This window comes from Chaetodon trifascialis, chromosome 3 (assembly GCF_039877785.1).
Source record: "Chaetodon trifascialis isolate fChaTrf1 chromosome 3, fChaTrf1.hap1, whole genome shotgun sequence".
In the NCBI taxonomy this organism is placed as follows: domain Eukaryota; kingdom Metazoa; phylum Chordata; class Actinopteri; order Chaetodontiformes; family Chaetodontidae; genus Chaetodon; species Chaetodon trifascialis.
Genome location: NC_092058.1, coordinates 10,905,298 through 10,922,315, shown reverse-complemented (window position 1 = coordinate 10,922,315; position 17,018 = coordinate 10,905,298). Strand labels below are relative to the sequence as shown.

Here is a 17,018-nt window from a genome sequence, read left to right as displayed (position 1 = left end):
AATTGTAGCCAATCCTAAACCACCAAACCCTCATAGCGAAAGCTATTTTTTTTTCATCCACTTAAAGCGCCAGGAGGATGTGTTACCAAGGGCTGAACCAAGCAACTTAGTGCTCGCGTGTGACTGTTAATTTGCAAAAGTGCACGGCGGAGTTATCTACGTGCTTCCGTTACCTGAAATATGTGAAGTCATCAATATTTTTATTCTTCCCACGAGAAAAATACGCAACTCCTGCTCTCTTCTCTCTGCAGTTCACCCCAAAAACAACTGAGCTGTCATCGAGCCGCTGCAAGGTGAGTGATGTGTACCTCAAGTGCAATAGATGAGATTTCTGCTGAATGGTTCGGTCGGAAAACTTCTTTTCTGCTGTGAAATATAACATCATTACTGGAAATATTTTCTGCATGATTTCTGTTGTTCATTCACCGTCGGTATTTTAATCTGCATACGAAGTAATGCAACTATTTAGACTATGAGCCACGAAACGACACTGAAATATGATGTATGTTTTTCTGAAGTTGTTATTTTGTCACCTGCCACAGGTTGAAGTTTAAATCTCTTATTCTCACTCAAACTCATCACTCATTCAGTGTTAAGTCAGAAGCAATTTAACAGATTGTCACAATTTATTTTATGGCTTTAATGTTCTTTTTACTTGAATTATTACCATTGAATAATTACCATTTTGTACATTTCTGTTTATTCTTTATTGGTAAAGTCAATTTTAGTTTAATTCCAAAGCTTATTTAGCCTAGATTCAGTGGATAAAATTACAGTGCATTGATCAAAGTCCATCCACTGTAAAGTTTGTGCAAAAAGTTAGAGACCAGAGGTGTAACTGTAACATTAAGCAAAGTACAGTAGGTCTTGCCTTCACAAACAGGTCATGCATTTTGCAGTTACCAGTCTATTTTTTCCATAGCATCTTTTTTTTCTCCACATCATAGTGTCAAACCACACTTCGCCTACACTGTCACAACCGCTGCCACAAAGGGCCAGCCTTTATAGACCCAACAGGCGCTGAACACTTGTACATCCAGCCACCTTTCAGAGTTTCCTGTTCAGCCCCTCTCCATATTCACACAATCTTTTTAACACCTAATGCACTAATTTTCATTCAGTTTATGTGCACCTAGCCCCAGAGGCGATGATGCATCATCACATATGACATCACCACAATGGCACTGACTCCATGAACACATATTTGGTCATCTCTTTTTTCCAGTCACGAAATGTCACACTGATAAGAATCGCTAATCTCAACACTTTACATATGACAGACCTCTTCTAATGCGGAAATATTTGCATGCTACTGCAGGCTTTTAGCCCTTACATGCTTCACAGAGGGCGCATGGACGGGTTAACCACAGGCTGTGATGGAAACACTTTGACTGACGCATTGCATTTTTGGTGTTTCATAATCTTTCTTAAGTCCATGCGAAGCAGGAGATTTGCTCCCCTTTTCGCCAGCCTGTGACGACACAGGCTTGAAAGATTATTCTCCAGTTGCAACACTGACTGATTAAAAGTGCCCCGTACCATGTGCAGTATTAGCAGGGGGGTTAGAAGTTCTCTGTAATTGCTCGTGTGCTTCACTGCTGCGGATGCAGTGTCAAAGACAGATTGAGACTCAAGTGTTTAACATCGTGGTGTGTTACTAGTCAGATTATTCTGCTGCTTTGGGATATTTGAGCAAGTCTTGTGTCTGTCTGTCTCTCTTTTTTTTCCAGTGTGTGAGATTTGTGCCTGCTTGCATGCATGCATGCTGTTTACTGAGGAGTGAAATTATACAGGCGCAGAAAAACCTCATCTGCTTTGTACTGTAAAGACCAGGTGTCAGCCACAACACAATTCAGTCTCTGCAAGCAGTTCGGTCTGTCACAAACTGCCACATCTGACGGATGGACATTTGTTTTTTTGGTATTAACGTTTGTCTCTTCAGGTCACATTAGTCTGTCGAAGGCACTGAAGTTGTTTTTAACTTGTCAACATTTTAAACTGACAGTGAATTCCGGTCTTAGGAGGATTTCTCAACCTTTCTATCCCTTGACCCCATTTCTTTGTCACACAAAAACTCTCATGACCACAAACTGTCACTTGACACACTTTAGGAGCCTCAAACAGATTGAATACAAATGAAAGTATATTTAAAACGTATACATTTTTGTTTCTAATATATCAAAAATATCACTACATACACTCAGTTTATCTTGTACGTCGACTTGAAGCTAATGTGTTCTGATACAGCAGCGCTGCAATAAATCCTACTTTTAAGAGTTATTAATCTTTTAGAGAGGTGGTGATTTCACTTCATGGTCATTTTAGCAGCTACAGTTTTGTGTGCTGTTGAATTGTGCAGAGATATTACTAATTGGCAGGGAAGTGATACTAATGCATATGCATATAGCGTCCGGTGTACATCGTTAAGTGATACTGATGCAGTATGTGGCTCCAGTCAGAACAAACCGGGTCATCTATTCACTCACTATATTGTGTTGTCTATATGCAAACAGCTGCCCATGTCACAACTAATGTCCAGTGTAATAACGCCAACTACATTCCCATCTGTGTTCTGTTTTAATCCCGTTTAATCCTGCATTTACTTTGAGTATCTGTGCAATGATTTGCGCTTTCACTAGCTTGTGCTATGCATAGGTACAGCAGTGCAAACATCAGAGGAGAGGATGAATATCATCGTCAAACAGGACTGAAACAGAACTCATGCTTGATAACTGCAGCAAGAATGTCTGCATTAGAGCCGTTAAACAGTTAATTATCTGATAAATGGATTGACTGAAACATCTGCGGCTATTTTGATAAATTAATTATTAATTAATCATTTCAGTCATTTGTGTAGCAGAAGCAGTGGAAAAAAACTGGTTTCAGCTTCTCAAATGGGAAAATTTGCTGTTTGTTCATCATTGTAAACTTGCTATTTTTGGGGTTTTGGACTTTTGGTCAGACAAAACAAGTTATTTGAAGACACTCTCTTCAACATTCTCAGTGTTTTTGTGCATTTTGTCGTCCAAAGATTCATCTAATGATTTTGATGAAAGCGATCGTCGGTTGTAGCCCAGGCTGCCGGCTCATATCCAGTGAATTTAAGACAAAATGAAAGGAAAGTCATTCTTAGAAAACCAGCTGAACCAAATAGACCCGAAGGCACCGGTGGTAAAAACTCCTCTCATGTCTGACACCCCTAACCCCTTATTATTATTTGTGTAATGTTTCTTTATTGAACAAATACGCCTTTAACCCTGCGAAGGCATCAAAGTTGTGTCTGCGTGTGAGCCTCTCCTCTGCAGCGTTTGCCTTGGGAGATTTCGCTGTCTTCCTCGTGCCCCGGCAGCATCGCGCTCTCTTCAGCCGCACAGAGCTGAAAGTGGGTCTTTGACTTGCCTGATAGCTTTTGACAGCTCACTCTCATCCCCGGTGGATCAATGGAGCTCAGCGCTCTTCATTAGAAACATCAATGTACCGCACATTCCCACAGGCTCAGCAACAAACCCATGAGCCCAGTCAGAGAGTGAAGGTTTATTTTGCTATTCTCTGAAGATTGTTCTCGACTTCTGTGGAGCATTTTATTTTCTTCAATTGAAGAATATTGTGGGAATATGGTGAAAGAGGAGTGCCTCGTTTGTTTGTCATTGGTTGATGCTTAACATATGAATATTAGCCACAGCATGCCCGACTATCAGCTTCCACGTGAGTGAATCGTGATTATTCTTTAGATATCGTTTTATGAATAACAAATAATTAAAAACTTCTTATTCTGTTTGACTGCTGCAGACAAAAATCAATGCACTGCAGAATCCATATCTTGCCAACTCTAGTCTTACATTCCGTCTTGAAAGCAACATGGCTGGACGTCTCCGCAGTGCATCAGTTCGGTTTTACTTCTTATGAGCAGGGAATGAGTTATTCAGTAATTTTTCGAGCGAATGCCAAACAGTCGCCTGTTCCAGCCTCTGAAACGAGCTGATTGGCTGCTTCTCTGTTGTATTGTGTCACTGTGAATTGATTATCTATGGGTTTAAGCAATTTGGACTCGTTATGATCATCTTCACTATTTTTTTTGGACATTTTTTTTAGTAAATGATTATTTGATTATTTGAAAACACAAATAATCGTTGGTTGCAGCCCCAGTTCCTGTGCTGTAAAATTAAAGCTGCAGTATGTAAGATCGAGAAGAGCAGACTTAGCCTGAAAATTTGAATCAACACAAGTTCATGTCACTGCCCTCCCTCTCCGCTGCGCTCGTGCCCTGCCTCCAAGCCCCTCCTCCCTGCGGCCTCTGCGTGGTTGCCGTGACAACCAGAAACGTTAGCCTTAGCATTGGAAACAAGCTAACTCTGCCCAGCCGCTACATCACAGTCGCTAACATACGTACGTGCTGCGGAGTGTTACTGTAACAATCACCATATTAGCTTTATGGTTATTTGTTGTCTTAGCCGTGTGCTGGTTGGGCAGTTTCTCCTTTGTGATTGGCTGTTGCTCCGCCATAGCTTTCGCTAGCCTCCTGACGCCGCTCACAGAGCTGTTTGACTGAGCGACAGCCGACAGCATGAGCGGAGGGAGGGGGCAGTTTGCAGCGTGTTTGAGTAGTGATTGACAGATATCAGACACTCCCTCAGACACTCCTCTGGCTCTGATTGGTTGTTTTGTGTCGGGCGCAGTGGATTCTTGCAAATTGCAGTAGCAGCAGTAGGTGGGACCAATGGAGCTGTTTTTTTTCCCAGATTACATGTTTGATGTACTGCTGTGTGGGCATAGGGACAGTTTTAGCAAATATGACAAAATATTACCTTTATACAAGTTACCTAGTGCAGCTTTAATTCATGGTGTCATTAAATTGTCTGAAACGTGATTCAAAAAGTAAAACCGTAAGGTGACAGATATTTTACGCTGCATCTCTCAAACATAAGAAAAGCTTCTTGTTGGAAGAAGAAGCATTTATCATGAGCTTATTTCTCTTGCTGAAATAAGCTTATTATGATTTAACTAGGAGGATACTCGCAGTATGTTTTCCACCTTCCATTTCTTTCTCACAAAAACAGCAGAAAAGCTAATTAAAAATGTGACGCTTGAATTAATTCTTTCAAGAGCTTCAAATGGCCCCCGAGCGATCCTGCGCTACTTTGCCTAACTGGCAGGCACTGGTCTGTCTGGTTGTTGTTTGTATTGAAGTGGGAGAAATGAGAGTATTATTCAAGCGAACTCTCTGAAGAAGTTTGCTTGCCTGTCGATCCAGGCAGCGGGGTTCATTGTAAACACGAGCATTGCGTCAGCAAACGCTTGAAATGATGGCATCACACATGTGAAATGTTGTTATGTGCAACAAGAAACAAATAGCACACATGCTGGAGACGCTGGAGATGGAAGCTGGTCACAGGGAGTTGTTGTCATGATGATGGGAGAGAGCACGGACCAATGGCTGCTTTTCTGTCATCATCTGCTTTTTGATTGGCTCTCTCACAATTTACACAGCTAATCACTGAAAGAATCCAGCCCACCTGTTCAGTCACAAAAACACACACACACACACACACACACACACACACACACACACACACACACACACACACACACACACCCAGAGACGTGTGTTCGTACACACGTTCGCAGAGGCAGCCAGCAGTCACACTGGGAACCACAGTGTGTGTTTCAGTGTCTCTCTCTGGTCTGATCATCAATAATGCATGGCTTTGGGAGGATGAAAGGCTGTTTTGGCTTGAGGCATGTGTCTCATATGGAGAGAGAGACATCAGCACTAGTAGTTTTAACTGTACATCCATAGACAAAGTGAGCGCTCCTTCACATGGCTGTCCTCAGTAGAACTGCTCATCAAGCCGACATTTCAGGCTCAATGGTTAAATTAGTTCATCTGGGAAGCGTTCTTTCCCCTTTATTTAGGCTTTATGGAGTTTATTGACAAAGACGTCGTTTTGGGGTGTGTTGAAAATGTTGCCAGATTCACACTGAAGCTGCTCATTGCTAATTTTCTAAAAGTATTAAATGTTGAACGTCTCGAGTCGTCAAAGTTTAAGACTTCACTTTGTGATCATTTAATCTGTTTCAGGTGTAGCTCAGGTAGTCGCGGTTTGGTTTGGCATTGATTTTAGGAAAATTTCAAGGCCTGTCCGTTTTTATCTTAAGCTGCGCTGCTCTGTTAAAACTCCTTTTACTCATAATATATGATGTTTGACACATGATGCAACATTTCACCTCACGCGGCCAAACCTGACTTCAAGCGGGGCTCGAACAGCCAGCTGAGCAGACAAAGCATCAGATGCTCGTTTGCATGAGAAACGTCGTCATGATGCGCAGGCAGCCTGGCTCACATCACTGCAAAGACCTACTAGCAGCTGTTTTGGCTGACACAGATATTAAATCAGCCTTCCCGATAACTTGAAGTGTCACACTCTTTACGTATTTTCGTGGTGATTAAAGTTACCTAACAGCGTGTATGATGTGGAGCAGGTTGTTCTTCTTTCTCCTTTTCCTGTGAACCCTTTGGTTATAGACATTCATATGTAAATACAGTACAGTCTACGTGCCAGTGTGTGTGTGCGTGTGTGTGTCTGTTTGCTATGTGTATACGGATGTGGGAGTGCACGCAGAAACCCTTTGAAGTTCCTCATTCACTCTATACTCCTCTTCCCCATGTCTCATCTCTCTTTGAAGGCCATGTAGCCATGATTATTAAAGCCGCCCTCTCTCGACTTCAAACGTATGGAAGGAATATGGATGTGATATGACACCAAACTTTCCACTGCCACCCTGCACTCCACTGCCGTCCGGCCGTGTGCTGCAGTTTCACAGGTCCTGTTATCTTAAAATATCTCTGTGGGAGCTGAACTTGTCATTTAATGGCTTGTCTTGCCACATTGCACTTCTCATGTTGTCCACACGGCCCGTGGCGCTGGTCTTCTCTGGCATCATCTCAGGCGCTCGCTGCCCTCAGATAGCCCTCAGACCTGTTTCATCCCACCACCATATCATTTGTTAGATGGGCATTTGCATTTCCCGTCCCTCTCTCTCACCCTGCCCTCCAGCCTCATGTGTTCAAGTGTCACGATAACATTGCCCTCAGCTGGATTTGCATGCATAACTACACATTGTTTATACTTTATACTGCTTTTCCAAAGCACGCCACATGTGTTTACACAGACCGGCCACAACATTAAAACCACTGGAAGGTGAAGTGACTAGCACAGGTCATTACTTTGACATGTACCACCCACCTGAACACCGCTGCAGACCAAGCTCACCCCTCATTGCGGGACAGTGCTCCTCGCGACACTGCAAAACACTTTCATGGAGCATGACAGAGACCTCAAGGTGCCTACCAGACCCCAGACTCTGCAGATCTCATTGTGATTGAGCTGCTGCAGGATGCTGTGGAACAAGTCCGATCCATGGAGGAGACCCCCAGATGCCTGCGTCCGTCCCTCGATGGGTCAGAGACAGACCCACGCAGCAGGTTTTAGTCAGTGTTTACCTCCCTCAGATTTCAGTGTAACACCAGCAAAGAAAGCTGCATGCAACTGTGGCACCATGTGATGAAAATGCTGCTTTGGCAAAAAGTCCCCACGACTAAAAAGATGTGCTCACATGCGTGATTTTGTGTGTGTGGAAACTTGCAGCCTCCAGCGCACAAACACTGAAAACAGACTTTCAGTCAAGTCAGAGACATCTTGTCTGCAGTGGTTAAACTGTTGAAGTGAGCAGTATTTCCATATTGATATGTTTTTAAATGGTGCAGAAGGATAACATGTAATTTTAAGATTTTTGAACAACTTTTTTGTTTTATTTAAAACAGGTCTGGAGGGGTTCTTTAAGCTTTGAAGCAACGAACTGTTCACTGTGACAGATTATCAATCATAAACAAGCTTCAAGTGGATCTTCATACCAGTGTGGCCAAAGCTGAATTCCATGAAGCTGAATCTAAAAATGAATGTGTGCTTCGGAAAACGGTTGAGTGAAACATGCAAACCCACCAGGAGGCCCTATAATCCCTGGAGTATTTAATCCAGTGGCCTTGCAGGATTGTTGTTTGGCTGAAAACATAAAATGCAGGTGGTTTGGTTTTACAACTTAGCCAGCCTTATCTCCCCTTTAAAGCAGTTAGACACCAAACAAGATGATGAGCATAATGTCCTCTGCTCCACTGCTGACATCCATTTGGTGGACGGGCTTAACTGTGTGGTGGATCTGTGACGTCCAGTCGGCTCTGTGTACGGATCAATAGCTCAATCGATGACCTGGGCTGCTGGTTGCCTTTGTTGGGTCAGCACACAGGTCCTCTCTCGATGTTTTTCTCCCTCTCACTTTTTTCCTAAGTTCAAATATGGTCTATTTACATGAATGGGTAATAGTCAGGTGACGCTCTCTCAGCCCCTGTTTCTACCTCACAGGCAAAATGGGGCACAGTCGGGTCAGCAGGGGTTCAATGAGTGGAGGCAGGATCATTTTGCTGCATAGGATTAAGTGTGTGTGTGTGCATGAGAGAGCGATTGTGTGTGATTTCCTGCAGGAGCGAGCTGCTAGCTTGCGTCGGTTTTCGTGGTTTGCTCTCCACCTTTTTCATAACCCGTGTGTGTTTGCTTCCTAATCGTCTTCAGGCCCGAAAGCCTCGACTCTTCTGTTCGAGCCGGTGGGCAGTTCTTCGAAGACATTTTCAATAGTTTCTCATGCAGATTTTTTTGTTGTTGTTGTTTTTAAGGTTTATCGGCGGGGTTGCGCACATGGATCCGATCGCAGAGTGAGCTGGTGACCTCGTTGACGGAGACGCTCTCACTTCAGGACCATGGTGAGTCGCCCTTCCTCTCTCTCCGTCTCTCTCGCATGCATGCACAAATTGTGCACTCTCCATTTCTTTGGCTCGGTCTGGCTTGCATGCACACGCGGTCTGAGCGCTCGAGCGAAGGCAGTCGCATGAATAGCGCTCGGTTTCGTCTTTTTGAAAGTTTGCTCTCAGTTTTCCTTTATTCCTTCCCTCTGTGTTTTCTCCTGCGTCTCTGCATTTGTGCTGTTGATACCACAACATAAGCCCTGTGCCCTCAGCCGCTGGCACGCACTCTCCTTGCCTCTCAACAGCCGTGACAGGGTGCCTGTGTCTGTCTCTGACACCATATGGGCCTCTCTGTGTGTTTGAGTGTGTGACGCCAGTGCCCCCTCCGCTGCCATCTGACCTGTAAATAGAAACACAGCCTGGACTCTTCTTCCTTTTCGATGATCCCAGCGTAATTTGTTCTTGTAAATTTACAGCCACTGATGTTAAATTGAGGTTTACCCTCTGTGGTAGAATTATTTAAGCACTTCCTGTTAATTCATTTAAAAAATAGCCTTTTAGTGTGTAGTGGTGAATCAGTCACAAGCACTGTAACTAAAATCTTGAATCATGAAGGCCAACTCCATTCCTGACTTATCCCGGCTCCCCTTAGCTGAGCTGTTGCCCTGTGGGAGCATTGTTAAAGTGCCTAAACTCTGAATAATACAAGCAGGGACTTTAACCCCGCCGTCACAGCCTAATTTGCACATGACACAATAAAGCCTCCTGCGACTGTGCATGACATCTGTACCATGCTGATGAGAAAATACCCAGCAAACTCAACAACTGTTAGCTTAGGTAAAGCCCCACAGTGGCGGGGTATCAGCTATTCTGTGCTTCTTCATTTTTTTCTCTGTCTTTTTAATCTGTTTTGAGCCGTGAAGAGCGACAGGAAAAGACAAGCAGGTGTGCAGCAGTGACAGAAGAGCTCTTCCTGTGTGTGCAGGGAGAAGAACCCATGATAAAAATCGTGGACAGGGTGTGTGAAAAGGCATTTTTGTGTGTTTCGCCCAGGGGTATGGTGCAATTCTCTGCATATCTTAATGGTAAATCACACATTACTGAGGCCATGCTGCAGGATTTTCGGGCCAGAAACGGCTGCTGCTCTGTGCTTCAAGGCTCAGCTTGGCAGCAATTAGTGCCGCTCACAGAGCTGCACAGTGATCAGACGGGGCAACAGGGCAACGCAGCATCACTGACTGCGTTTACGTGCTGGTGAATGCGGCACAACTGGGTCTCAGAACAGAGATGTTTTGTGTCAGAAAAACAAAGTGGAAGATGGAGAAGGATATGACCCAAACTGTGGTTGAACTTGACGTGTCTGTGCAGTTTCCTGTTTGCTTGCTGATCTTGTACTTCTGACTTTTGCCTCTGTCAGTCAGATGGGACATTTCAGAAATGAAGAAGAAGCCGGCTGCACACCAAAGGATTGAGCTGAGGCCTTTGAACTTCTTGACCTTTCACTTTTTTTTTGCAAATGTTGGAGCATTTCATGTGTGCTTCATCAGGCTGTTGTAGGAGTTCTGGGAATGAACTCACAGGTGACACGATGTGACTTTTTCAACTTAATTTTTATTTAGTTTTGATGAACAACAGATCAGTAGGTACATTTTCTTCTTTTAGCTGTTTTTAACATTTGTACAGATTATGTTCAAGTCAAATAAAAGATAAGAAGCAGCTCTTGAACGTGCCTGTTCTTAAATGTGTTCTGTTGTTGTTTGTTTTCTCTTGAATTATTTTTGCGTGTATTTTTTATTTTTTTGCGTGTATATTTTGCGGCAAACCCTCAATGACTGTACGAGATTTATTTAATACATTTTAAAATGTATTTATTTTTAATTTAATAATTTTAATTTCCTCATGTATCAGTGAAGCTGTGACGGGGCTCTACCGTTTAGTACAGGTGGGGTTTTGGAGTCTTAGTGAGTATTTTGGTTAGTTACACATTCGTCTTTTTTACAGATTAAACGTTAAATATGTGCACAACAAAACACACTCGCTCAGTTAAAAGCGCTCACACTCACAGGTTTTGCCGCTACAGCCTAACGTGGTCTGGTATGACCAGTGGCTAATGGTGGCTAATGCAAGCTAACGTTAGCAAACTTTAACTGGAAGCAGCTCACTGACTTTTCACTACGTTTTAGCATAATCATCCTTCTGCTCTGCAAAAGTTTCATTATCTCACTTTAAATCGTGGGTACTGTAATATTCACACCCAGTCTGACTTCTTGCTGATAAATACGCCTCAGAAAACTATTGATTCTCTCATTGATTATGGGACATGATTCCCTTTTTTTCTTACCTTACTATATACTTGTCCTACATATTTGCAAAATAGAATATATTATCATTAATAGAGTAATATGAGTCCTCAGTAGACGTCAGTCTAGTCTACCATATTAAAGTTTCCCTGATGTGGAAAGGTATTTATTCTGACCCATTACATTTTGATGAAGCGATTGGGAAATGCAGCCAATGTGAGCTGGCTAGCCAGTCAGGCAGGCAGTCAGGCAGGCAGGCAGGCAGGCAGGCAGACAGCCCCTCTGCCCATATGCTGGTACAGAAGGATTTTACTGTAATTCTCGGTCGCGGTGGGGGTCACAGATTCATTCCTGTGCTTTAATAACAGCGGGATTATCAAGGTTCAGCCAGCTAACCCTGTCCTGCCTTTCATCGCCTCACAGATCTATCCAGCTTCATCCGTTCCTCCATGTCTCAGTTTCTCCATTTTTTGTTATCTAGCCCTGACTATCTGCTCTTTTTTTATATATTCTCTTTTTTTTTGTCTTGCCCATCTACTGTTTCTCAGCCCCTCTACATCCTCGCTAATAACATGCACGTCTCCATTAATACTCCGGGATCCCTCTTGTTTGCTGCCTCTCCTCTTCTCGCCCAGACTGAGATGGGTTGGGCCTGACTGTGACTGAAGCACTGTTGCTAGGTGCCTAGGGATGTTCCCCTCTCTGTGTATGTGTATGTGTGTGTTTGTGTGCATGTGTGAGTGGGTGGGTGGGTGCATGTACTGTGTGAGGCTGTATCGCTATGTGTCTGGCAGAAAGTTAGATGTTCTCTTATGTAAGCGGGTCTTGGCTGGGTAGAGCATGGGTTTGGCTCGGGGATGCTGGCTCAGGTGGAGAGATGGAGACAGATGCTATTTTGGGTGTACTGCGCTCCTTACATCCTCCAAACACATGAGTTATTCACTCACACGTGTCTCTTAGGTCTCCCACCATGAAAGGACAATATGAAAGTGGTGTGCTGAGGTGTGAAAATATGTGCAGTGACATTTTATGTCTGTCAAGAGGAAAAAAAAGCAAAACATAATTTATTCATCTACAGATATTAACAATAGCAGTCAGTTACTTCCGTCTGATACTGAAGAAATTAATCATGCCATTGATTATCTGCAGAAAATATTTGTCTTTGTCAATTAATTGTTGAAGTCATTTATCAACCAAAAGTAATAATTCACTTGTTCCCGTATCTTTGATTTGATGATTTGCTGCTTCTCTCTGCTTTATGTTATTGTGGCTGTAATTTCTTTTAGTTTAGAGACTAAATGATGAATCAGATGATGATAAAATAATGAGTGGTTAATCAATAAGCAAAAGAATTGTTGCATCTGCTGTCAGCCTGGTACAAACTGAGCTAGCACCTTGTACAAAGAGAGAGGGAAACAGTAGTCATTATATCATCAGTCTTTATGCTATTATAAACAAACAGGGCTGGTTTCAGTCTGCTCATCCAAAGCCCAAAGATAGAGCAGAAAAAAGAAGCTGGGAGTGCTGAATGTGGAGCATGTAGACATTGTATGAGGGTCAAAGATGCAGAGAAACACTGATAGTTTCCTAACGTGTCACACATATCAGTGATTTTCCCCGGATTAATCCCGATTTCCATTTTTAGCTCTAAAAGGATTCATGTTCTCTCCGTTTGAACCTGCGCACAGCCGGGTGACATGTTCTCATTGTTCTCTGACAGCGTCAATAATCTCCCTCTCTCTGCGTCTCTCTGCCCATTCTTCCTCTGTTTCAGAGCATGGCACTGGCCCGGCTCCAGTCTCACCTGCCCTGTGCTAACCCAACCAGTATCACCAGTATCGAGCATCGGCACGCTTCCAGCAGAGCTTGCTGAACAGGACTGTGTGGTGAGCCATGCTGTCTGGGTCGTGGCGGCGCTCTGTGGGACACCAGCAGTCTGCTGCAGCGCCTGCGGTGGCCTCCAGGGGGATGACGGTGTGCGGGGTCCCCAGCGGCACGGTGGTCCTCGAGGCCCAGTACGACTACAACTACCGCGGGGCTGATGGGCGGCAGGTCTGCATCAGGGAGGGCGAACGGTTTATTCTCCTGAAAAAGACCAACAGCGACTGGTGGCAGGTGAGAAATCGGTTCATCTTCTGTTTGTCTTGAGTCTGTTGAACCAGAGATTTAAGAAAAACATGGACATCTGCATCACCGACAGCTTTCTGTAGAGCAAAAAACAAAAAGAGCAAAACCAACAACGTGATAATTCATCTGTCGCACTTTTCAGCTCCCCTTCACTGTGGCTCTCAGCCTCAAGCCCATTTATTCTCACTGAATACTTAAATGTCTCAGAACGAGAAAAAGTGAATTCCTAAAACAGCAGGGCACTGTAGTTTTTATCAAACGTTACTCTAACACTGTTGCGAATAATTTCCGTTGTGGATTTAGTGCTCTAGTGAGTATTCACCTCAGCAGAATGTGTATTTTATGATGGACTACAAATAAAGTACCCTGTCTGTGTTCATCATAGTGAAGAAACACGTTGGCTCATTAATGTTTTTTAACAGTTTTTGGGCAGAAATAGAGAAAAATAAGCTATGTCATATCAGATAGGGATGGGACGATACGTGGATCTTCCGATTTGATACTATTGTGATACTCAATATTTATTGTGATTTTGGACGGCACGGTGGCGCAGCAGGTAGTGCACATGCCTCACAGCAAGAAGGTCGCCGGTTCGATCCCCGGGTTGAGCAGGGCCTTTCTGTGTGAAGTTTGCATGTTCTTCCCGTGCATGCGTGGGTTCTCTCCGGGTACTCTGGCTTCCTTCCACAGACCAAAAACATGCTCATTAGATTAATTGATGACTCTAAATTGTCCTTAGGTGTGAGTGTGAGTGTGAATGGTTGTCTGTCTATATATGTTGCCCTGCAATCGACTGGCGAACGGTTCAGGGTGTACCCTGCTTCTCGCCTGTTGACAGCTGGGATAGGCATCAGCCCTCCTGCAACCCCGAAAGGGATAGTCGGGTATAGATTTATTGTGATTTTTGTTAGCTTTTTTTAATGCTAGACCATGTGGTCAAGTCATACACTTCTAGAGACTGTGTGTCATTTCCAAAAACAATGCCCATCCCATGCCTGTCTTTCTCAGTTTTATTTCAGTGTTAAATCAGCCTTATAAAAGGGGCAAATTAAATACTTTTTGAAGTAAACTGTTACATTTAGCTGTTCCTGCTCATCAAGTTAGTGCCATGAGAAAATAATAGACCAAACACGATGTTTGGATCTATGGGGGAGAAAAAGCATTTTCTTTCCGTTTGTTCTTTGGCAGGTGCGCAGAATTGGAGCCGCCAGTAAAACGAAGCCACTGTATGTCCCTGCCACGTATGTGACGGAGGTGCCCATTGCACCGATGGCCTCGCCGCAGCGCCTGGTCATGTCCGCCTCGCTGAACTCCAACCTCAGGGTACTGCCGCGGGTGTCGCTCTCTCCCAGCCCCACAGCGACTCCCTATAGTGAACAGCATCAAGGTGAGAGGAAGTTTGAGAGAACATCTGCTGTGTGTTTTCGGTGGCAAAGGCAGTTTAATTCTGTGTTTTAAGAGAAAAATAACACAAATGTGTGCGTTGATGTATAGAAGGAAAATAAGTTCATCACTCACTGATCTGTGTAAAATTTGTTCCTCCCTCAGTGAACAAACCCATCTACCGCTCCATGGAAAACCTCAGCTCCAACAGTGCCTTCCAGGGGCTGGGCAACCACACCAGCACGGGTGGAGGCCGCTTCCCCACCCTGCCCCTCTCTGGATTCACCTTTACCCCCAGCTCTCCCACCTCCCCGTCGGGCCACCTCATGGTCCCTGTGTCCCCGGCAGCTTCCACGGACCAAACAGCACCGCGGAACCCCAGGGTGGTCCCCATGATCACTCGGAGCCAGAGCTCCAGCAACCTCCCCGAAAACCTGGCGGAGAACCCGTACGACGAGGTGGGCGGCGGCTTCAGCAGCCACAGGATGCCCAAGAAGTCTTGTAGCCAGTGGGACATGGTGGGAGCTCCGCGCAAGAACAACCATCTGCAGGTTGGAAGAGGCTCGCAGACCTCACCTGATGTTATTCACACATGTGGTTCACACAGCAGAGCCCTAGTGGAGCGTAGAGCGGGTTACTGGACTGTGTTTGGGTGTCATTCTCATATTATTATCATGTTGATGATTGAGATGATTTATGTTAAAATGATGTTTTTTGGAAAGCTGTAAGAGGCTCCTGCTTCTTTCCTCAATCAATGTTCTTCATCCATGTAAAAGTAAGCAGTCATGCTGAGCAGAAGTCCTAATGGACAAACATATGAGAATTACACCCGGGCGGACAAACAGCAGAATTTAAGCCAGAGTTAAGACAAAGTAGGGCATGTTCACATCAGCTGTGGCTGTTTGAGTGAAGCTTTGGCCCAGTGAGGTCGATGCCTTTCACAAAGATCTGCTCCCTGTGCTCCAGCAAAGTTGGAAACAGCAATTTAATCTTCTTTGCATTTCCCTGGAAACAAAGCACAAACTGAGTTTAAGTTCTCGCACAGAAAGTTCATCTGGATTAGTTAAGAGCAAGAACGTGGAAGAAAGGGTCAACACAGCAAAGCAGATTAAGCCAACGCTCGTAAAAGTTTTTCACAAATACTGTAACTGAAACCTGCGATGGTGAGGAGTTATCAAAGTGTGACGGGTTTAAGGCGATGGATATTTTGATCTGATAGCCAGCCGCTAAACTACAGCCTCGACTATAAACTTGATGCTTTCTGTGATCCTAATTAGTATGAAGAGTCCTGAATAAATGATAGGTCAAACAAATCCATCACATCATGTCATGTCACATGACATAGAATTTGACGTACACTCATAGTCTGAATCTCTAATCTGGTGGATTTACAGGTCATTCAGTCAGAGATTCTATTTCAGGTGCAAACAAATTATTCTAGTAACACAGATTTTGTAAAAAAAAAAAAAAACTGATTAAAATAAGAAAAGACCTCGTGTGTCAGCTGAGTACAGCCGTGGCAGCAGGGCTTGTTTTTGATCTACGTCTGTACTTGGCCTTAATAATCCTCCAAGAGCAGCAATCAAGTTAGCATTGTCGTGACGTCAGAGCCTCCCTGTATTACATCAGAGGGGATTACACAAGGCGCGGTTGGACACTGCAGGTTGTCCGTCCCTCAGCTGAGGGAAGCTCCCACAGCCAGTCTCTGCAAACGGGCTCCTGCTTCCACTGAACCATGCGTGCGCCGGTTACTCCAGACTTTGGGTAGCAGTGATCTCCCTGGAAATGACAGCGCTCTTTTTTTTGTTTTTTTTGTGTCTCTTGCTCTCTCTTCCTCCCTGTCTGCTTCGGTATCTGTCGCTCTCTCTCGCTCTCTGAGGACCTTCTCCGTTCGAGCCTTTAATACCAGTCAGCAGGATTATTGCAGCCACATTCAGGTCATAACTCGCTGTGCTTCATGCAGAAAACACACTCTCACTGTATGTTTCTGCCACAGTGATGATGAAATTCAATTCAAGACAATCTTTGTCCTCCAGGGGGCGAAATTCCATTTGATTTTGAAGAGACAGGACTGACAATTATAAAAAGGTTGTTTTTAATGGTATTTTATAGTTAATATGTAAGTACACTACATGGCCAAAAGTCTGTGGACACTTGCATAGTTTGCCCAGTAATGATTGAGCATCTCATCCCAAAACCATGGGTGTTAATATGCTGCAGCAATAGCTGCAGGGATTTGCTTCCATTTAGCCTCCAAGAGCAGTGGTGACGTTTTCTGGCTCATAGTCAAATTCATCCTGAAGGTGTTGCATGTTAAGTAAGGAAAGATTATTTAGTGTTGCACCTCACTCAGAGAAAGGTCAGGAAGTGCTTCTCAAGAGTAAAAATTGTTAAATACACGACCAAAGAATAGA

The 17,018-nt window shown here is 44.1% G+C and overlaps 1 protein-coding gene across 9 annotated transcripts in view; it reads left to right on the top strand.

The window, feature by feature from the left end:
- Nucleotides 1–40: 40 nt before the first annotated feature.
- The window catches only part of arhgap9 (Rho GTPase activating protein 9), a 42,360-nt gene continuing 25,382 nt past the window's right edge, over nt 41–17,018 (top strand). For 4 of the 9 annotated variants that reach the window (XM_070993240.1, XM_070993232.1, XM_070993259.1 and 1 more), the window contains exons 1-5: nt 64–293; nt 8,726–8,812; nt 12,869–13,209; nt 14,410–14,608; nt 14,770–15,155. In XM_070993240.1, coding sequence (XP_070849341.1) covers nt 12,988–13,209; nt 14,410–14,608; nt 14,770–15,155 — 807 coding nt within the window. In that variant the 5' untranslated portion in view covers nt 64–293; nt 8,726–8,812; nt 12,869–12,987. Of the gene's footprint in view, nt 294–8,431; nt 8,813–12,868; nt 13,210–14,409; nt 14,609–14,769; nt 15,156–17,018 lie in introns of those variants that run through there. The other 5 variants (XM_070993215.1, XM_070993207.1, XM_070993199.1 and 2 more) reach the window with 4 other exon arrangements.